The sequence below is a fragment of the Suillus fuscotomentosus genome (assembly GCF_016647785.1).
Source record: "Suillus fuscotomentosus strain FC203 chromosome Unknown F5891scaffold_49, whole genome shotgun sequence".
NCBI lineage: Eukaryota > Fungi > Basidiomycota > Agaricomycetes > Boletales > Suillaceae > Suillus > Suillus fuscotomentosus.
The window spans coordinates 230,142-251,770 of NW_024539561.1; the positions used below are offsets into that span (position 1 = coordinate 230,142).

The 21,629-nt window shown below is 46.7% G+C and overlaps 5 protein-coding genes across 5 annotated transcripts; 4 read left to right on the forward strand and 1 right to left on the reverse strand.

Annotated features, from left to right (window-relative positions):
• Positions 1 to 110: 110 nt before the first annotated feature.
• Positions 111 to 716, reverse strand: F5891DRAFT_957572 (uncharacterized protein; the record flags this gene model as incomplete). The annotated part of the gene is made up of 3 exons (XM_041375495.1): positions 111 to 258; positions 310 to 410; positions 471 to 716. The coding sequence occupies 3 exons, from the start codon at positions 714 to 716 to the stop codon at positions 111 to 113; spliced, it is 495 nt and encodes a 164-aa protein (XP_041222708.1).
• Positions 717 to 1,977: 1,261 nt separating this feature from the next.
• Positions 1,978 to 2,432, forward strand: F5891DRAFT_547852 (uncharacterized protein). The gene has a single exon (XM_041372202.1). The coding sequence runs from the start codon at positions 2,009 to 2,011 to the stop codon at positions 2,258 to 2,260; it is 252 nt and encodes an 83-aa protein (XP_041222709.1). The 5' UTR covers positions 1,978 to 2,008; the 3' UTR covers positions 2,261 to 2,432.
• A 193-nt stretch (positions 2,433 to 2,625) lies between these two features.
• F5891DRAFT_982929 (uncharacterized protein) lies at positions 2,626 to 3,203 on the forward strand (the record flags this gene model as incomplete). The annotated part of the gene is made up of 3 exons (XM_041377272.1): positions 2,626 to 2,746; positions 2,841 to 3,106; positions 3,162 to 3,203. The coding sequence occupies 3 exons, from the start codon at positions 2,626 to 2,628 to the stop codon at positions 3,201 to 3,203; spliced, it is 429 nt and encodes a 142-aa protein (XP_041222710.1).
• Positions 3,204 to 6,319: 3,116 nt separating this feature from the next.
• F5891DRAFT_1050601 (uncharacterized protein) lies at positions 6,320 to 8,686 on the forward strand. Its single transcript, XM_041362451.1, has 7 exons — positions 6,320 to 6,497; positions 6,633 to 6,665; positions 6,739 to 6,814; positions 6,878 to 6,957; positions 7,014 to 7,244; positions 7,296 to 8,007; positions 8,057 to 8,686. The coding sequence occupies exons 1-7, from the start codon at positions 6,462 to 6,464 to the stop codon at positions 8,404 to 8,406; spliced, it is 1,518 nt and encodes a 505-aa protein (XP_041222711.1). The 5' UTR covers positions 6,320 to 6,461; the 3' UTR covers positions 8,407 to 8,686.
• Positions 8,687 to 8,809: 123 nt separating this feature from the next.
• On the forward strand, positions 8,810 to 11,600 carry F5891DRAFT_1113421 (laccase). The gene is made up of 13 exons (XM_041363752.1): positions 8,810 to 9,334; positions 9,389 to 9,440; positions 9,493 to 9,561; positions 9,607 to 9,737; positions 9,787 to 9,815; positions 9,867 to 9,941; positions 9,995 to 10,022; positions 10,072 to 10,792; positions 10,847 to 10,867; positions 10,919 to 11,067; positions 11,121 to 11,144; positions 11,194 to 11,255; positions 11,309 to 11,600. The coding sequence occupies exons 1-13, from the start codon at positions 9,231 to 9,233 to the stop codon at positions 11,410 to 11,412; spliced, it is 1,569 nt and encodes a 522-aa protein (XP_041222712.1). The 5' UTR covers positions 8,810 to 9,230; the 3' UTR covers positions 11,413 to 11,600.
• Positions 11,601 to 21,629: the final 10,029 nt, after the last annotated feature.

A 21,629-nucleotide genomic window follows, 5' to 3' on the forward strand; every position in this document is an offset into this window, starting at 1 on the left:
CGACTGTAACGATTCAATCCTATCTATTCGGAAATCTGTGGATGAGCATCCACCATGCGGTCATTACTGATACAGATAGCAAAGGGCTCCTACTCGTGTTTTTGGTAAGTCTACTTCTTCTTTTCTTGACTGACTGGATGGGGTGTCACGAAGTGAATCGCTGGTGCTGAGTCCACCGAGGTAAGATAGAGGCTGGTAATGCGGCGACGGTCATCGTTTTCATCTGCCTGAACGGTAGAATCTTCTAAAGGTTCCACCCTAGAGTTAAAATGTGAGGGACAGCAGGGTTATAAGCAATTTAAATCATACCTTGCACTGAAGTTGATGTGAGTCAGACGCTCAGCAGGAGCGGCGCGAACGCGGAACATCATGCTACGAGTGACGATTAAAGTTCCGGCAACCACCGAGGGCTATCAATAGGCGATTGATAGATTGATAGCGATACCATAATGTTGGGCATAAAGACTCACTTCGTCCGGACGATTACCAGTGGAGATAACGTTCTCCCAAGAGAGTGCAACTCCTTTGGCGGCGGCTTTGCGCGATGAGACGCTATCCTTCAAAGCATCAAGTGTCGAAGGTGCATGGTTCACACGGACCTCGCAAGAGGGGGAGAATGCAGTATCGAAGGCGTTAGCAAATACCTCGTCCTCTCGCGCTTCGTAGAGGGCGCCGAGGTGGGATTGCATCCAGGATATGAAGTCGGGCTTAGACATATATGGTGATTGTTGTGAATTCGAGCCCAACACTGCGCTTTTGTGATATAAAGCGCGATTGTGGAAGAGATTGGCTGTAGCTGCTGAAAGAGTCAAGCGTGTGGAAGTCTGGAGAATTTGACCTAAGATGATGATGGAGCAGGTACAAAATCGGATCATGTTCTGAGGTCTATGTCATGGGCTCCTTTCCAAACTTACAATAAAAATCCCGATCAGTGAGTTCACGTTCGACCTGATCCTTCAACTAGTACTGACCTTCAAGCAAACAGTGTATAGGCAACTGAACAGTCGAAGTACTGTGGACCAGGTTTGTATCATTAATCGCTGATCATAATGATTGTAAGTGCTGAAGCGAGGTGTGTTCAACGATTCGGAAATAGATTCAAACGTGACAGCAGGTGACTGTCCCACGTTGTTCCGAAACGTCCATGTCAGATCTAGCAAGTCAACATAAAAACCAAGTGACCTGTTTGCATTAGGCTGGGAGCTCGAATTCGAAGATATGTTCGTCTCGTTTGGTTCTACTGACACGAATCATAGCATCTTACCCCTTTCCCGATATTCTCTTCCCATGACCCAGTTGGCATTGATTGTGTATACGATGAAACCGGATTTCCTTTACAAGATCATCTCGACCTGGAGGGTCCTGCCGCCCTGATCAACTCCCACTGACAACCTAACCACGTGCCGCTTGTTCCTCATGAACGTGTGTACGTTCGATCAGAACCATGCCTTTCTTCTTCGCGTTCTCACCTGCCGGCCGTCCATTCGCACACTGAATGTACTCAAAGACATATCATCCCTCTCTCGGGGAGAAGATAGAGGGGGTCCTGGGAGGAGGATCGTCCGAGCACAAGAACAAAACACCTTACGATGTGTTTTGTGACATGCTCAACCTTTGATCAGCTAGGTGTGCGTGTACATGCGTCATTTCGTTTATGTATTCTGATACCCTGCACGGAGCCTATGGTGAAATCTTGCGGACTAGGCTGGTTCCACTAGCGAGACGTTGATTTTGATTATAACCCCCTCGATCGGTAAATGCGAGTATCTAGAAGCGTTTATGGCTACATGCGGTTGCGTCGAATGAAGATCCCCAAGGGGAGGGACTTTCGATGCATTATCCCTATCATCTTTGCCGCAAGCGACCCTTTCGAAGATTTGAAACGCACAGCTAGATGAGACGAGCAGCTTTACGAGGATGGCCTGACTCATGGAATCGGAATTTTTTGAAGTACCGTTTCAGTATCACAATGGAAGCAACTAATGACTAAACCATCGTTTCGATCTGTATGTCATCGAAGCCGCTAGACCACTTGAATTTCCTGTTGATCGTTTTTCTCGTGTATCTATCACGAGGCATGCTGAATTCTCTGGTGACCTCCGTTTGTGCTTTTCTCTCTGCGATGCACTGGTGCTGTCTTTGCTTGGCTAACTGTTATCATATAGGAGTGTGTGTCTTTCTGTGCACGCTGTGCTGCGCAAGTGCTCGCAACACACTCTGTATAGCCTTTGAACGTGTTTCGGGTGGAAGGGGGCATTGAGGTTGACGGAAAGGGGTAAATCCGAGGGCTTTAGAGCCTAGTCTCCTGCCATGGAGTCTGGAGCTCGTGGCTCAGAAGAAACAACTTATTGCGGTTCCAGAAGGCATGGAACCGATTTTTTCTGCTTCGACTGGCGGCAGAGCCTAGCTAGCTATAGTGTCGATGCGCTCCCCGGACTAAATTTTTGCGGCCCTGAATTCATTTCCAGGACTTAGTTCTCGCAAATCTCCTTTCCTGGCTATTTAGCGTCATTACCTCCAAATGACGTAATTCCAACCCGGACTGCACGGTTGAACTGCGCTTGAACTGCGCATACTGTAAGAAACTGTTCGGACACTGAAACACACTTCATGATCAGTACCATCATGAACCACAATCCAACTCAACTAATTGCTGTTTTTCTCTGCCTGTCATCCTCTGCGTATGCACAAGCTTCTGATACGTATAACTACAATTGGAGTGGACGGATCGCTGGGATTGTAGTCGGTGAGATATTCTTGACCGTTATCAAGAGCATCAACCGAACGATAGGGATAATTTTAATCTGCAGGCATCGTGTTTTTATTCTTATTACTCGTAGTATGCTGTGTAGCTACGATTCGACGTCGACATCGTTCGATGCCTTTCGTCACCAAGCCCCCGACGAATGCTCAACCAGGTCCACCTTACTCACTTCCAATATGGCATGGAGCGCAGACATATGCACCTCCACCTCCACCTGGTCACCCGGCCAATACCGCAAACATGAATCCATACGATAATGAGTATCCTGGATCACAGCCCCCTCCCCCTCCCTATGTGAAAGGAGAAGGAGCCAACATGCCGCAGGAAACACATTACTCCTCGGTAAGTAGTAGCATCTCCATCAAACCATGCTCCACACTCATGCCGCTACCCATAGCCCCCAGGTCCCCCGCCGGCTGCACATACGGTGAGCCAATGATATTAAAGGGAAAAGGTTTTAAGCTTATCACGTTTTTGAGCAGAGAGAGAACAATCATTTTGTATGAGGTCTCACTACTCAGGAACGGGTGAATTGCGGAATAGTTCCGCGGCATCTATTCTTGCTTCATACAATACAGATATTATGATCCCCCTACTCGGAATGGTCAACGTTAACCCTTCCTTGTGTATCATGTCTTCTTCCTGTATAATACTGACTCAGCTATTTGTGTATCTAAACCTAATCACACCTTTAGTTCAGTCATACGACCCTTAGTATGTATTCACACAATTTATCCTACCTACCCAGTCCGGATGGGCTTCGCGGGTGCTAGTGTGTAAAATACCACCCGGCGGTCATTGATCAGTCATCTCCAAGTAATTGGCCTCCGCCGCGGGCTCATCGAACAACAGTAACGTCATGACCACAGTGCCAAGGCGTTAACTCCCATATCCCTGAGCGTTAACTCCCATTTCCCTGAGTTTCCCCCCGGAAAGCCGACCGATGCAAAGGCAAATCAACACTAATTATCGGTGGCCGCGAGAGCCTGCACTAACGAGGCACGTGAATCGAAGCGGCCAGACTCTTCTCATGCGGCCTTCTATCGGCCAATGAATCTCGTTTCAGCCAAAGTGATGCAACCACAGGAACCGCTTCATTGTCAAACTCTATTGGGTCAAGCTTTCGAAGGTCATCATCTATGCGTGCAACCTGTGCGAACTACGAGGTTACATACTCATGACAGAGAAGCGTCCATGGGGCGAGGCTAGACAATAGATCGCCAAGACGTGCCCCCATCTTTTCCACGTCTCGCTTCCCGGGAACGGGCCGGGACAGTGGTGGCAAATAGCCCTTTGCCAAATCTCCATCATGTTAGAGGTATGCGGAACATGTTAGGGCAAGGAATGGTTCCCAATTTTCCAATCCTGATAGCATCAATCAGAACATTCCCGTGTGCTTGATCGTGGCGTCCATCATGGCGACACCTGAAACATTGTCAAGATAGGAGCGGCTTTGCGACACGGTGATTGATCGGCCAGACATCGCGTGTGATCGTAAAGTTCCTAGTGGACCATATGGCAATAGAAGATATCTCATGAGTTTAGGGATTGGTGGGAGATCAGGGTGGAGTCAGGAGCTTCGAACACATGTATAAGGATCTCCACATAGGACGATCCTCCGAGCAGGCAATCACCGAATGGATGTTGTGAAACATTGCGCGTACCATGTGACCGGATCGTATTGGTTGGATAGCCTCGATCTTGAGAGTAGATGGACAACTAACATGTTGCGGGATTCCATATGTTCGTCACGGCATGCCTTTTGGAGAGAAAGATATGACAGAAGACAGCACAACAAAAGACAGTACGACAAGAGGCAGGAAGCCTCAAGGAAGACAGGAGATCACCGGGATATCTCCGTGGCAAGAGATAAGAAGATTACGTTGTCTGCCGTTCGTATGACGGGCAGGCGCCTGCACGGAAGTCCGAGGGAGTAAGACAGCTCGGGTTTTGTGTGTGAGAGCAAACAAGACAGTCACTGACACAAGCCACATGTTCAGGAGATCGCGAAAATGCCATCGACACAGAGGATATCGAATAAAGGAAATTGGAAGGTATCATTAGGGTTGTGGAGTGGGTAAGCAACGAACTTTGCCACCTTTGATTGACCCCATGGCATGCCGCCGGCATCTCGGAACGAAGACGGAGTAAATCAGCGAAGCTATTGAGGATTGGGCAAGTTGCTGAATAATTCATGTCGGACATAGGAAATAGGGATTTGTACGGAGAGAAATTTGGGGGTATGCGGGTTCGGTTTGCGATAACAGACTCCTGCACGCTTTTGAAAGGCCATCCGATATGCCCTAATCAACGGCTATAACAAACAAATTATTGCTCGCTGAGTTATCGCGACAAAAATAATTATCGCTAACCGTATGAAACACCAGGCTAGGTGCTCTGGGCTTGAAGAGAGTGATCGAGGACATGGATCCTGAAATATCTGAGTGGGGGGAAAGGTCGCTTCGCATTCGTCGACACGGTGCTTTTCGAGAATCTGGGTGAGAGTGAAATGTCTATATTAGAACATACGGTTGCAATTAGGATCAGATGGGCTATAGATGAAGCTGCGGATGGCGAGAAGGCTTACGGGAAGACCGGGAATGATGGAGACGCGAGGCAGACAAACAAGCGCATAGGATATGGTACTTAGTAGGCGTGGAAGTATATTGCACGGCGGCCTGGAAGGGATTGCGTGATTATCACACACTATGCGACATGGAACACACAGGGGCGCCGTTTGGACGCGCCAGGGTTCTACAGTAGCATCAGTTCGATGTTGGGCGAGTGTTGTAGTGTGCTACATTGACAAGCTTCAGAGGGGCCAAATTAATGGACAGAAATACGCACATGAATATGAATGTTCCAAAATAACAAGCTAGCTTGTTATTTTGGGCGATATCATAATTTTGGGTTATTCAGCGATCATAAACTCGCTTTGTAGGAGTGACGTCGCTTCGCAGCTGAGTATCACTCAAACTCGATCAGGTACGATAGTCCGGCCGACTTGGTATGAATGCCGGTTAAAATTCGGTTCACTGGCAAAAGTCAGCTGCCTGGGATGAAGAAACGGACGTCCTTGGATCCGAACCTGGAGTCAGAAGACCTATGTAGAAGGCACGATCACTGACGAAACAAGGGGTGTGAAGATGAGACTTGTAAGATCGGTTGCAGTGTCAGTTGAAGTGTTGGAGAAACGTACTGCGCAGATAGTAACTAGTTGTTAGTAGTATTACTACGCGGACATGAAAAGGTGTGCCTCCGAGGGGCTCGACTCTCGCTGGGTTGAATCGAGGTTAGGCTGCGGAGATGCGGGATGGTGAGTTAGTGTGAGAAAAAGGGTAGAGATGATGATTCATAGGAAGCTTACTATTGGATGAATCAGCCTGACATTTCAACGAAAGATGTTTAACCAAATTTGGTATTTTAGCTTGATCTTTTCATGAACTTTACTGCCTAATTTAGATAAAATGATAGAATCCGGTGAAATCCGGAATTGTGGGTTTAATCCCGATCTCTGAATCTGATGAGCGCCGTTTGCAGTTGCTTGGGTTTCGGCACCCGTTCGCGGAATTACTTGCCGCCAGTGAAAGATCCAAACTTCAAAGACAAGGCTCCCATCCTCTCGCCCACTGCCATCTCTCTTCTGTACTCCCATCATCTCTCCCTTCATCGTCTCTTCATCCCTTTCGATAGTAAAATGGGCAGGAGAAAAATTGAGATCCAACCGATCACCGTAAGTTTCATTTTTGTTATGTAGTTGGCCTGCTGCTATTCTCGGTCGCGGTTGTGCCAGCGCGCTTTACTCCAATTTTACTTGACCTCCTCTTGATCCATCATTAACGACCCTCTCTGTAATTCTTAAACATAGCACGAGCGTAATCGTTCAGTAACTTTTTTAAAGGTAAGCCTTTGGCTATTTTTGCCATTAATAGCTTGGCAGCTGATAACTTATAATTATCCTCACCTCCTTACAGCGTAAGAATGGTCTCTTCAAAAAGGCCTACGAACTTGGCGTCCTCTGCTCTGTTGACGTCGCCGTCGTCATCTTTGGCGAGTTTTTTTCCATATCCCATATATGCGTGTCCTTCCTAACATGAACATCATCACCATCAGAGGAACGTGCGGGTCATCACTTGAAACTTTATCAATACTGTTCTGGCGACATCCACGATATCATTCAGCGTCACGTTCGTGTAAGTAATTTCTTTTTCTTTTTGGTCTGTTCTTTACCGACTTTTTTCTTGCTCAGTACGATGGAGAGAAGGATACCCGCACTCCCCACGATTTCGCGAACAACGCCAACGCCAAACTTCATCATGACGCCGATATTGACGATGACGAGGGTGACGACGACGACGACCCAGATTCTATTCCCACACGTGGAAGCAAGAGGCGCCACGAGCCCAAATTCAAAGCGGAATATAGCAACAATGCAAAACTTCTGATTCCTTCAGGAGGTGAAATGGGTCTAAACGTTGACGTGAGATCACCATTTGATCTTTTTCTTCTCATTTCGCTCACTCTGAAACAGATGGCTGATTATCACCGTCCTATGACCATCCCTCCCCCTCCTATGCCCCTTCACCACTCGTCACAGCTTCCATCGTCTGGTGGGGGATCTGCACTTCCTATTTCCACAGAACGCCATTCGTCTTCCGGTCGGTTGCTCCCTCCAAACGGTCAAATTAGCTCTCAAAAGAAGCCCCGTCTAGCGCCCAACGTTCATGGAGGCAGTGGCTCCAAGCTTTCAGGGGACGAATCTATGTACAATGGTGGTTATCTCCCTTCACCCACATCGGCTCATTCTACTGCATATCGATCGAACGGTCCATCGTCTCACCAACTTCCGTATAACGGATATATGGGAGTGTCAAATAGTCCCCCGCAGTCTTTCCTGCCTTCAAACTTTGACTTCCCGTCCTCGTCGTCCCGAGGCTCTAATTTACCGCGTAATAACAGCTACAGCAGCCAACGGTCATCGTATTCTCAACCTCAGGACCCCCAATTACAGGGAATGTATCACCAGCTAATGCGGCACAATCATTCGCCAAGTCAACACACCCACTCAAGCGGTTTGCATTCTCAACAACCTCCAGACTCCTTGTTATCCACATTTTTAGACAACGACGAGCATCGGCAGCCGCAAAGCACAGGTCCACAATACGCGCCGCTTGATTGGCCTTCCCATGGACCATCACAGCCGCCGCTGCCACCTCCCTCGCAACCTCCACCGCAAGAATCAGGTATGTTTTACATTTCTCTTCAAGTGGAAATATCCTTAGACTGTAATAGGGCCTCCTGGGGACCCTAGCTGGCTCGATTTCCTGTCGCAGAATGCATCTCAGTCAGGCGCCCAACAGCTCCATATGACACTACCCCCCGCTAATGGGCGAGATGGTCTCTCATGGGAACGAGATCGCGATGCGGAGCATTACTCCGCTGAACGCGGTGGTGACCTTCATCCGGATAAGTCTTCTAATGGAGGAACACTGATGTCGCCGCGTTCATCACGCAAACGGCCGCGTGCTGACTCAAGTGCTGCGGATGAGAAACGCTCATCGCCCAGCGCACGAGCTGTTCCAGGGCAGGATAAGATGCATGACCCTGGCAGCAGCAGTGGAATAGACAAACAAGACAAGTGACCAGGGTTATAATTTTCGAACAGTTTCTGTATGCATATGTTTATCTTGGACTCTGATTTTCTTGCGCAGCGATGTTAACGTACTTCATGACGTATGGGCTTGTCTGGACATGCCGGGATTAATGCCACCTTGTTATCGATATGTTCCCATGCACCGCGATTCGTGGCAGGCTTGCATATGATCATATTATTATGATGGCTACTTAGACTTTTGGGACTGTTGGTGGATAATACCTGGATGATTTCAATATTACACTAGGATGTCTATTGACCCAGTGGAACGACGTGTCTGACGAAGCCTTGCAGGCGCATCGTTTCAAGGAAAATCCCTGGAAAATCGTGATCGGTTCACGAGATCACCGCAGTACTACGTAATAGACTGCCAGTGGTATGGAGACCGATCACTTCATTTGCCTATGCAATTCGGTCCCTTGCTCGGGCGGCTAGTCCTTGTTCGTTCAGCTCGTCCGAGCTTTTCCTTTCCGGTTAGTTTGATAGTCACACGTCAAACATGCTGAGTCTGGGTTTGGTCTGGAGCTGTGAATCCTATACAACTTGGCAGCATCATGATGTGGTCAGTACTTGCCAATAGGGAAAGCGTCGGGCGAAGGCAAGGCGAAGGCCTTTGTTGTTCAGCACCCCACGACATGAATCTCTCCTCCTGGCTTGCCGCGACTTCGCTACTTTTACCCAGAGGAAATATTGACCGATCGAAAAATACGTAACGAGAGGGATGCTAAAATGATTTTAACAACTTAGTACGCGACCTCGGACTCAAGTTTCAACAGTCTCTCAGTAGCATTGGTGACAGCCAAGTTTTGAACTATGTCTACCTGGTTTCTGGCGGCCTTGGTGTCGTCTTGTGCGGCACTCAATGCTGAGCTTCTCATTTCAAACGCCCTTGTCGCCCCCGACGGTTTTTCAATGAAGTATGTTATTGACACGCGGTTGGTTGATTTCTCATGCTCAACAAACATTTCCAGTGCCATCGTGGTCAACGGCCAAACTCCTGGACCAGTCCTCACAGCACAGAAGGTAGTGGTCTATTTATATGACTATCCCTACCAGGAAGATTTACTTCATTAAGGGCGAACGCTTCCAAGTGAACGTCACGAATTTGTTGGTGGACGAGTCGATGAACAAGAGCACGACCGTTGTGAGTATCTTCTTGTATTCTGGAGCGGTGCTGACTTCGCTTTAGCACTGGCATGGAATCAATCAGCACGGGTCGGCTGAGATGGATGGATCTCCCATGGTGACTCAGTGCCCCATCGCGTCTGGGCGTTCGTTCATGTACGAATTCACGCCAGAGGACCAGAGTGGCACATTTTGGTGAGAAATATCGTTTTACCTTGCATTCATCTATTTACCGGTGTCTCAGGTATCATTCACATTTCCAGCTCCAGTACTGTTGGTGATCTCATTCTTCACTGGTGCAAACAAATCTCACCGTTCGTGCAGGTGAAGGTATGAGGGGAGCTTTGGTCATCTATGACCCAGAGGATCCTTACCTGGGCATGTATGATGTTGATGACGGTCCGTCTAAACCTTGACTACATGCGTAATTGAATGTGCTAACGATCATATAGAATCGACCATCATTACTCTCATAGATTGGTAAGATCATCAGCACCTTTACTGCTTTGATTAAACGTTCTGATCAAAGGTACCACGTGAACGCCTACGACCTTGCCCTTGCCGATACTCCCGCTTCGACTCTCATCAATGGTGTGGGACGTTATCCAAGTGGACCACCGCTACCTCTTTCTGTCATACACGTCGTGCCAGGAAAACGCTACCGTATTCGGTTAATGAATATGGCATGCAGACCAAACTACGTGTTTACGATTGATAACCACGTTTTTACAGTCATCGAGGCGGACAGCGAATACACGACGCCTCTGGAAGTTGACTCGATCCAAATTATGGCCGGGCAACGGTACTCTTTCATCTTGGTTGCAGATCAGCCGATCGACAGCTACTGGATTCGTGCGATGCCCAATTATGATACGAGTTTTGCAGGAGGTCTCAACTCTGCGATACTTAAATATGATGGAGCTCCGGCAATAGACCCCATCCCCAGAAATTGGACCTTGACCAACCCTTTGAGCGAAGAGAACTTGCATGCGTTGGTAAACCCCTCAGCCCCCGGTGTCGCGGAGTCCGGTGGCGCGGACGTGTCGATAAATCTAGAAGCCGTATGGGATGGCCGCATGAGTTATCTCATCAATGGCTACACCTATACCTCGCCTCCGACTCCGGTCTTAATGCAAATTTTAAACGGAAAATTGGACATTTCTGAGCTGAAACCCTATGGATCGGTTTACACTTTGCCTGCCAATAAAACCATCGAGGTGTCCATACCTGGCGGACAGCCTGAGGGACCGGTAGGCAATCCCAATATCTCCTTACCGTATGCTTCTCATGCACCATCATTCTAGCATCCTTTTCACTTACACGGAGTGAGTGTCCTTGCTATATCCTGTTGGCACTCTGATTCATGTATCGCACAGCACCCCTTCTCCGTTGTAAGAAGCTCTGGAAGTGACGTTTACAACTACGTCAATCCTGTACGCCGGGATACGACAAGCAATGGCAGATCGGGTGACAACGTGACAATTCGCTTTAGAACCGATAATCCAGGGCCATGGTTTTTGCACTGGTACGATCTCGATACTGTTCTTGTGCCTGGCTAATTCAAATGCCATCTTCTAGCCACATCGACTTCCACATGGAACAGTAGGTGTTGTCTTGCCACCATGTGATCAATTTGATTGAACTTCTTTAGGGGTATGGCTGTGATCTTCGCAGAGGATACCACTGGTGCTGCATCAACCCTAAACGTAACAAGTAAGGTTCAGAACTGATATATTATATCGTGACCTCATTTATGGCTTCCTTAGGCACATGGAAGCAGTTATGCTCCACCAACGACCCCTCCTCACTAACGGAACGAACGGTGGAGCAGCATCGCCGACGTCATATGAATCATCGAATTAGACATTAATTTTTTGTGCAGCTTTCGGCGACCAGCATACTTAATTTGAATTGCTTCAGTGTGAATTAGCTTATCTTTTATAATCCGTGTTCCCCGTAGCACCTCAAATTGATAATGTTCCTACTGTGAAGGATATTGGCTGCTTATTGTAATTTCGTCGATGTAGACGACAACACTGACGGTCAATTGGACAGCAGTAACATGGATGAATGTATGAGATTTTGGGGGTATCGTATGATGAGTGCTCAGTATGTATAGAAGGCTGTATATATAGGGATCCACGTCCCAGGAGGTGTCCAATCAGGTAGAAGTGCGCAGGAAAGACATCTGACATCATAGATAAGTTGCGTCATGTAAGCATCATGCTTACACCCTTTCCCTCCATGGTTCAGACTTTTCTTTCTCCCAAGTGTTGAGCACTTTGCAGTCTTCCAAGTCTCGCCGTGGCAACCATTCATCGTCCTCCTCGCTGAAACCAACCCACCGCACAAGATACTTTTTCCCTCTTCCAACCTTTCTTTCGTCCAAGATCCTGTTGATGAAATTTTTAAGTTGTCCATATTCAGTCACTACTGGCCCCAGCTTAGGATGTTCTCACGAGGGGAAGAGAGCTGGATCGTTGGGCTTAAATGGTCGCAATTGACTAACATGGAACGTGGGGAAGATGTTGGGAGAATTTGGCAAATCAAGGGTATATGTAGAGCTTTCTGGATGGTCTTCAATGACTGTGTAAGGTCCATCGTATCTTGGCATGAATTTTGCTACCCACTTGTCGCCCTTTTGAATATATTCTCGATGACGATATTTTGTGGCCAGCATGGCGCAATCTCCCTGTTGCAAGATAAGGTATGCGGCACGTCTCTTGTTGACGGTAGGCAATGTCATGGGTATCTGTCATATCCCGTATTCCGGACCTACATCCGATAATATTCCCACGCCTCATCTGGACCTTCGGATGTCCTATCCATGTCTCCAGTACCCATCTGGATCCCTGCACCTCTGCACATCCACATCCGCATGTCCACATCCAGATCCCTTATCCTTCGCAGCTAGCCTGCATCATTCATCCTTGTCCTGCTGCTCTAATGCCACATCCTATATATCCACGCATCTCGTCCGGACCATATCCGATCCGGTCCGATCCGATGTATAGATCCGTTTCCTATCTGATATACGATAAGCTTTGTAATTCATTTCCTGTGCATATAACGTTAACACAGCCTATCCAGTATTCCTTGTTACCAGTACCTCGGTTATATCTATTACCGGTATGCTTACTGATCTGTTAACCTATGTTCATTTCCGACTCGCGTTTGTCAAACTTTGCATATGATTCATACATAGCCTCGGACTCTGCTTATTGATCCTTCCGTTATTTCTCTTAGTATATAAACTCGTGTATATGTCTTGTAGTACCTCAGTCTGAATATCATATTAGTCCTCACACTAGTCTTCACTCTAAGTCCTCATATCAGTTCTAGTCTTCCAACTTAGTTGTTATCCATCTCAGGCCTAGGGAGTTTCTCCCTAGGCCAGAGCTCTGCTTATCCGATACTCCGCTCATCTGCTCATCCGCTCATCCGATCCTCCGTAGTTTCTGGAAGTTCATCCGGATCTTTCCCACGGTCCTCCGGACCTATTCTGCTTCGGACTTTGTCCTTGCAGTCTTTCCTCTGTTTACTTCTACTCAGGACAAGTCCTGAGTAGTCATTATACATATCCGTATCAGGACGAAACCTCATCGTAATTTCCGGAAGTTCCTCCGGAACTTTCCCGCACTCATCCGGAAGTTACTTGCACCCGTCCAGAAAGTCCTTCCGAAGTTTCCCGCGCCTTCGGATGTCCTTCGGACGTCTTTGGACTTTCCTCAGACACCAATCTGAAATTAAGGGCACATACTCGGGTAAGGGGCGCAGCGCACGAGCTGAAGCCAAGCCCCTCAGAATCAGTCCTACCCTTTGTGCATGGTCTTAACAGTATCCAGCACCCACTGTGGGTCATGGGTGTGGGTACCCAGGGTAGTGATGGCCAGGTCCGGTTCTGAACCGCGGTTCGAACCTGAACCATTTCGAACCTGACCGAAGTCCGGTTCAAGGTTCGGGCAATAGGGAGGACCGAACCGTTGGTCCAGTCCGCAGTTCGGGGACTTGCAGAATTGCAGAACCGGTTCTGAACAGGTTCGAACCTGTTCAAACTGAAACAAACATGGGGTACCTGACGAGCAGGTGGACGTCATTGGACTGGAGGTCGTGTAGCATTAGCCTAGTGTATGTATGTTGAGCCCAACAAGATCTTTGAATGAAGGTGTTACATACATGGAGTGCAGATTTGTTGGCCTGGCATTGCAAGTCTGTTCAGTTGCGAGGATGTAATACAATGAGACTATCAACTCACCTTTGAAAAAACTTGCCAATGGACCAATCAAGGCAAGTGGCCTTCATAGTTTCATCGCTCTCATCCATCATATATTGAAATGATCTAACAGCTTCGATAAGTCTACCCGCGCAAAGAAGTGCCTCACACCATTTCTGCACATTCGGTTGCATCACATCAACATACCATAATGAAGTCCTCATATGTAGAATGAATGGCTGATTCAGACGAAAAGCCAATGGCATTAACAGCTTCGGCGAAATGGTCAGCAGCTTCGTTGTGATGCCCACCATCCAAGGCATCGGTACCCAGTCAGACAAGAAGATAAGCCTAAAGTATGAATTAAGAAAAATTACTGTCAATCGACGCAAGAACCTGGATTTTGTTGAATGTAAGATGCTCACTTCTACGACGCCATATGCAGTGTTATCGATGTTAGGGCAAGTGATGGTAAGTTCCTGAAGGCGCTGCACTCCGTCCACTCGTTGATTTGCATTGAAGAGTGCGATGGCCTGAAATTCGGAATGAAAGAGATAGTATGTGAGCGAAACTAAACCTGCCTTAATCAATAGAAGTAAATGAACAGTCTTTGAATCTTCGTTCGTGAACGTGAACGTGAGGTGTTGTTGGGCGTGTTTCAATATAATTTTTCTTGACGAATTTTTTATTAGTTTGGATGGTCCGGTTCTCGGTTCGAACCCTCACTGAACCCTCACTGGACCAGAACTGGACCATTTTCGGACTGAACCGATGGTCCAGTCCACAGTTCTGCTTACTAGGAGAACCGAACCAATGGTCCAGTCCACGGTTCTCCTAATTTCCTGGAGAACCGGACCAAACTGGACTTTTCCATCACTAACCCAGGGGTATGGGTGGGGGTAGGCACTTAGGATACCCACACCCCTACCCACACCCACAGTGGGTATGTAGGCAAAAAATTATCTTTGCACTGTGATATGTGATTCAACTTTGTCAAATATGCTAGTAGTGGTCTCAGTGAATGGTATGCCTAGGTTGAATAGCCAACAACTTCATTTTCAATAATAATATCTTTGTCATCTATGTTGATTCCATTTATCATGTTACATGTAGACTATAGAAACACAACTTTGAACTTTGGTTCAGTAGTGTTCAATCCCTATGTTACTGATATGTTAACTAATTGATAAGATAAACTAGCCATAGACTCACCTTAAATAGCACTACAATTTTCATCAAGATACATAATGATAATAACAACTTGTGTTTGGCCAAACTCATCAATACATATTTTTATTTTGCTCAAATTACTACTGATTAACAAGATAAAACTCACAACAGACTTGTCTCAACTAGTATTACAAGGATAATGTCAACTTTTATTTTTGCATTTTTCAGAGACTTACTGGTGTTGGGTTTTTATTTAGCTTTATCTCTCTCAAATGACTGCCAATTAACAAGGTGAGACTAGCAGTATATTTGTCTCCAGTACTACTACAACATTCATTAAGATATCTAAGTGTGTAGTACCAATCATTCATATCATACCCATGGGTATACCCTCTATGGGTGTGGGTATGGGTAGCCATCTCTGGTACTCATGAATAAATCCACACCCTCCAGTGTGGGTGTGGGTTTTTGGTGGGTGTGGGTGGGGGTATCACCACATCATTCCCTAGTTGACGGTGTTTGCTTGAGCAGCTTTGCTAGTGATCAAGGTGTCTTGAGCCTCCATTAGATCGAAGTTCAGCTTCGACAGCAGTGACTGCACACATTTTGCTTCTGGTTCTTCTGATGTTGATGTTTGTTCCATGAGTGGAGGTAGCATCCTTGGCAAGCGCCCCAGATGCAACTGGAATGGTGCAAAGCCAGTACTCATGTTTATCGTGCTCATGATTTGAAAATGTACCCAAGGGAGCGCCTGTACCCAGTTCTTTTGGTTGCAATCTATGTAATATTGCAAGCACTGCATCACCGTTTTGTTTGAGCGCTTGCTCGAGCCGTCCATCTCGGGATAATAAGCTGATGACATCTTGACCTTAATGCCCATCAGTTTATACAATGTGTGCCAGAACTTCCACATGAAAAGCTTGTTGTGATCTGAAATAATCTCCTTAGGCAGTCCGTTTTCACAGAACCAATGGTCAAAAAAGAGTGTCGCAAAGCTTTTGGCTGTGATGGTGTCCTTGCATGGTACCAGCAGGATGTCTGAATTCAACCTGTCTGTCATAGTAATCAGCATGTTATAGCCATGATCTTTGGGCAGAGGCTCAATGAAATCAATTGCCACAGAGTCACCATGCTCCTCTGGTACCAGCAGAGGGTGCAATGGTCCTGCCGTTGCCGTTGTTTTCGACTTGTTATGCATACATGATGCACATGAAGGGATGTATGACTTGGTCAAGTCCCGCCTCATGTTCAGCCAATAATATGAGTTACGCAGTAAGCCATAACTTTTGGCCGCACCAAAGTGTCCACTTGCATCATGCACCATGTGGAACAGGTGTTCACGAAGGTTGTTGACATGAGGGATGACAAATCGACCTGCAATGTAAAAGAAGCCATGTTCATTGCGTGTCAGACCCAGCAACGACCCTAGAAGGCCATGGAGTTTCTTGCACCAGTCGTCTTCTCCATATCCTTTCAGGATGAGATCATAAAGCTTGGTATCACTATGTATTGTTAGCACAGCTGCACTAATATCTGTAACCACAGTGTCCACTCGTCTTGATAATGTGTCTGCTGCACAATTTTCATTGCCTCATATGTAATTGATAGTGATGTCGTATTGCGACATGTATTTGGCCCACCGAGCTTGTCACCTTGATAGGTCCTGTTGCCATTCAAAGTTCTGCAGTGTGCAATGATCAGTATATACGTTGACATGCATACCCAGCAGATCCAACTGCCACTTCTTCAACACACAAATGATCGCAAGGAGTTCCTTCTTGTGCACTGGATAGTGATGTTGTGCTGAGTTCAGTTGTGTTGAGTCAAAGGCAACAGGCCATGATGACTCTTGCATTGTTCTGCATGAAAGAACCGCCCTGGTTGCATAGTCTGAGGCATCGCAAACCAGAAACACTTTATTGTCACCTGGTGTATTGTGGTCAATAGTCGTCAGGCACTGCGGGCTTACCACAAGCTCCTTGATTCCTTCAAAGGCCCTCTGATGTTCTGCCCTCCATTCGGGGAAAGCTTTGTCTGCGGCCTTGGTAGTCAGAGGCGTAAGTGCAAGGGTGTGCTTAGCCACCAATGGCAGATGATCTGTAAGGTATCTGATGATTCCCAGGAATGCTTGAACATCAGTTGCCCATCGTGGCTGTGGCCAATCTAAGATCCGTGCGATCTTAGATTTATTGGCCTCGATTCCATGTTCTGAAATATGGTGCCCTTAAAAAGTCAATCTCAATATTAAACAAGGACATCTTTTTTGTTGAGCAATACAGATGTGCTGCACGAAGGGCCTCAAGGACCAGCCGAATGTTAACCTCATGTTCCTCGAGCATCTGCGACCAGATGATGATGTCATCTAAATAAACATGACAGATACGACCAATGAGATGTCGAAGAGCTGCCATCATTCGCCGTTGGTGCACTGTGGGTGCATTACGCACACCCATGGGCATAATGGTCCATTCATACTTACCCCAAGGCGTGTGCACCACCAAGTATTTCATGTTGTCAGGATGTACCTTTGTTTGAAAAAATGTGTTAGTCATGTCACTTTTTCTGAAAAACTTTCCCTTAGCACAATCTTTGAGTATTTTGTCGATATGAGGCAAAGGGTGGTTGTTTGGCATGGTGTTTAAGTTAGGTAGTTGAAAGCCGTTTACCCATCTTGGCAAGACCATTGGGTCTGCTTTTGGGATGATGAAGGCCGGTGACGAAAACTCACTTTCTGAGTGTCTCAATTGTCCACTCTCGATGTGAGAGTTGAGCAAGATCTTCCAGGCTGCCCGATACTTCTTTGGGCAATCGTAAGACCATTTCTGCACAATCTCATTAGCATCCTTAAGTTGCACCCGGAAGAGAACATTGTCAGGAAGTAAGTCGTTGTGTGGGATGTCCATTGGAAAGCGATCGCGGAACCCCTCCTTGACAGCAATGTCTCTAGCTGTAAGTGCTGCTTGTTGCTGGAGGTTGTCGATCCACGCCTGTATTGCCCCAATTACATCCACACCTTGTACTTCCTCACATTTGGTGTCAATGATTGTTTTCAGTTCTGGAAGTACATCATTTAGTTCATTTACCACACTTCTTTTCATCCAAAACAGGTGTGGTCCCCAAGGCAACACCCCTCTCTTCATTTGTGTTGCTGCCTCTGGGTTAAGTAAGTCATAGTTAGCATCCTTTGTGACACAAGTCCGAAGTTTGTGATCTATAACAATTTGATTATGTTGCAAAAATGGTCCTCCCAGTAACAGAGGAGTACAGAGGTTTGAAGCCACAATTACATGAATGGAGCGTGAAATATAAGCCTGATCAGGTGAAGAACAAGAAATCTTGATGTATTGCGACAGAACGAAAGTTTGTTTTGTTTTTGCGAAAGTGTGAGCATTATTGGAAGTGCTTTGGGCAGTTGTTGCACGCATAACTCAAGTTTGTGTACAAGGGCATCATCAATCAGAACTAGAGAGGAACCGTGGTCAATAAGCGCAGAAATTTGGATAGGAGAAGAAACAGCAGGCCCAGTCACAAGACAATCCCAACGAAAGTGAGGAGTCTGCAAAGGAGCCACACACTCCTCAGAGTCAGTTCCATCACCTAATACCATGGACAGCATCACGACTGCAACCATATTCTCCTCTTTGACATCTACAGATGCGATGACACTATTGTTCTTCTTTGACTTTCGTGAGATGATTGCAGCCGCCGTCAACATTTTGTAGGTGCTGCTGTCAGGGAAACCTTTAGAACAATTACTCGACATATGACCTGCAAATGGCTCTCAGCATTTAAAACATCCATCATTATCCTGCAGAAGCTGCTGTTCATTGTCGGTCAGTGCAGGTAGACGCATGAAGGGTTTGGAAGAGGAGGCAGTTGAGGTTGTCGTAGCTTGTCCTTGCTTCATATTGAAACATGTACCTGCAGTGAGTTTCTTCTCTCCCACCAGAGCGAGTGTGTTCCATGTGCAAGGTAGTCTCAACAGCCTCTCGTTGCCTCACCAGGTATCACAAGTGTTTTTCATCAAGCAAGTGTACCTTCTCAATCCATTTGCGAAGATCAGCTTTGGTGATCTGTTCAGCATGGTAATCTGCTGCTAGCTCTGGGTTCATGTGTGCCTCCAGGTGGTACAAGATGTTAGCATCTGCAAGGTGAGAGGTAGTACCCCGTAACAAGGTGTTTCGTCCTTGGAAGTCCACCACCCACTCATGAAAGGGCCATTGATGCCAGCATTTTGTGACAAACCATGTCTGCACAACCTGAAGGAAGCCAGTAGTTGCGGAACTCGGTCATGTAATCTTTGAATGTCAGAGCATCCAGCCACACTTGGTTATTACTGTACCAATCTTGTATCACCGGCTCCTGCATGCCCCATGCCACTTTCTTTACCATCTCTACATCTTTCACCTCCTTGTGCAGGAAGAACTGCATACATCCCATCTCCCAGGCTCAAACTGTCCTCAGGACTTAGCTCACCTGCCATGAGAAATGGCAGCTTGCTTGCAGAGCTCTGCTCAACACGAGCCACCTTGGAGTTAGCTGACATAGAGTGCACGTCATTGGTAGATGTTAAGACCGTGCACAAAGGGTAGGACTGATTCTGAGGGGCTTGGCTTCAGCTTGTGTGCCTGCGCCCCTTACCTGAGTATGTGCCCTTAATTTCAGATTGATGTCCAGAGAAAGTCCAAGGATGTCCGAAGGCGTGGGAAACTTCAGAAGGACTTTCTGGACGGGTGCAAGTAACTTCCTGGATGAGTGTGGGAAAGTTCAGGAAATTACAATGAGGTTTCATCCTAATATGGATATGTATAATGGCTACTTGGGACTTGTCCTGAGTAGAAGGCAAACAGAGGAAAGGACTGCAAGGACAAAGTCTGAAGCAGAATAGGTCCAGAGGACCACAGGAAAAATCTGGATGAACTTCCGGAAACTCAGAGGATTGGATTGGAGGAGTGGAGGAGTGGAGGAGCAGACTCTGGCCTAGGGAATTCCTCCCTAGGCCCGAGATGGATATTGACTAAGTCGGAGGACTAGAACTGATATGAGGAGTTAGTGTGAGATCTAGTGCGAGGACTAATATGATATTCAGACTGAGGAACTACAGGACATATACAAGAGTTTATATACTAAGTGACTATTGGAAAGATCAATAAGCAAAGGTCCGAGGCTATGTATGAAGCATAAGCAAAGTTGTCAAACATGAGTCAGAAATGAAGCATAGGTTAATGGATCAGTAAGCATACCGGTAGTAAGTATAACCGAGATACCGGTGTAGCACTCAAGCTCGCACTAGGCTTGTATTCAGCCATTTCACACATCACGTCAAGTGTCCATCGCATGATATTCACTTCCCGATGCAACCTGATGCATATCTGCTGAACCCGATGCTTTGACCAGTGGACCCGACACATCGGCCACATCAGACCCGATGTTTTTCCTGCGCACTTGTCCTATCCATGTCTTGGCTTGTCAGCTAGCCCCACTAGGTGCATAGTTGATTATTTCGCACATTACTCACGTCATAGCCAGCACTATTACACGTTTTCCCATAGTCCGCAGCGCCTCGTGTTTATTTACATGTACATTGGACCCAAAATTCTTTGGCCGCTACTTTCACCTATAGGGTTCCGTATTTCTATGTACTTATATATATTGGTTTCCATATAGCATATTCAGGATCCAAGTAGTAGGGAGCTGTTTCCCGATGCTTAGTGGTCAAACCCAATATTCTGTAGTTCTTAGTTGACATTGCAAATATTACTGCTCTTTTTATCTGAACCACCCGCTGTTACCGATAATCCGCATACCGCTCGCTATACCCGACATTCCCTTTCAAACCTGACGCAAACCCGCACCCGAAACCTGCTGTAGAAACAACAATACTGCAAGGCGCGAATGAGGCTCCTGACTGTATCTATAAATGTTGTAGGTTGCACGTTGCCTAGTCTGGTATACTTGAGAAGACAAGTGCATTCGACCCTAAAGGGGAAGCGAGTGCAGCAAGGATCTAGAAGTATGTGCTGAAAGCGCTACTGGTCAGCCAATGTGAAGTGCGAGAAAGTGCAGGTCCACGCAAGGCACAAAGGCGCGGGAATGCGCGCACGTGCAGCGTGGGAAAGTGTGTGCGTGTTTGCGGAAATGAGAGAGACTAAGCTTAAGTGATGATATGATGCAAGATGAGAGATGTGTGATGTGAGGTGTAAACAAATAGATTTCTACTATGTTCTGCTAAGTAGTAAGTTGGTGAAAGTTAGGTGGTAGGAAAGGTCAGTTCATAGTATGTACTGCTGGCGCTTATATGGTGCCTAAGCACTGTCATGTGGAGCTGAAGTGCTACCAAGTAAGGTCTAGTATGTAAAGATATATATAAGTAAGGGTCCATGATAAAAATAAAGGTGGAATGATATGCAAATAAGGGAAACAGAAATACACACACTAGAGAGCTTGGTGGACAGTGGATGGATGCTTCTGGATGGCTGGCACTATAGGGCGATCAAGCGCGGGAAAGCGCGTGCACATATACATTGTGAAGCGCGGGAAGTGTGCGCGCATTGCGTGGGAAAGCTGCACCTAGGGATAGCTGCAGATAGCACACAGAATGATGCTGCAAGTTTGTGCAATGTACTCCCTAGTGAAAACTGCCATATCAAGCAATGAGAGGCATGAGTCTCTACACTGCTAACCCGCAAAACCCAAAAACATCG

Coding starts and splice junctions, on each gene's coding strand:
- F5891DRAFT_1050601 (XM_041362451.1), top strand. CDS start 6,462: ATGGGCAGGAGAAAAATTGAGATCCAACCGATCACC. Junction 6,666..6,738: donor GTTCAGTAACTTTTTTAAAG/GTAAGCCTTTGG, acceptor ACCTCCTTACAG/CGTAAGAATGGTCTCTTCAA. Junction 6,815..6,877: donor CGTCGCCGTCGTCATCTTTG/GCGAGTTTTTTT, acceptor CATCACCATCAG/AGGAACGTGCGGGTCATCAC.
- F5891DRAFT_547852 (XM_041372202.1), top strand. CDS start 2,009: ATGTCATCGAAGCCGCTAGACCACTTGAATTTCCTGTTGATCGTTTTT.
- F5891DRAFT_1113421 (XM_041363752.1), top strand. CDS start 9,231: ATGTCTACCTGGTTTCTGGCGGCCTTGGTGTCGTCTTGTGCGGCACTC. Junction 9,816..9,866: donor ACATTTCCAGCTCCAGTACT/GTTGGTGATCTC, acceptor CCGTTCGTGCAG/GTGAAGGTATGAGGGGAGCT. Junction 10,793..10,846: donor GCGGACAGCCTGAGGGACCG/GTAGGCAATCCC, acceptor CCATCATTCTAG/CATCCTTTTCACTTACACGG.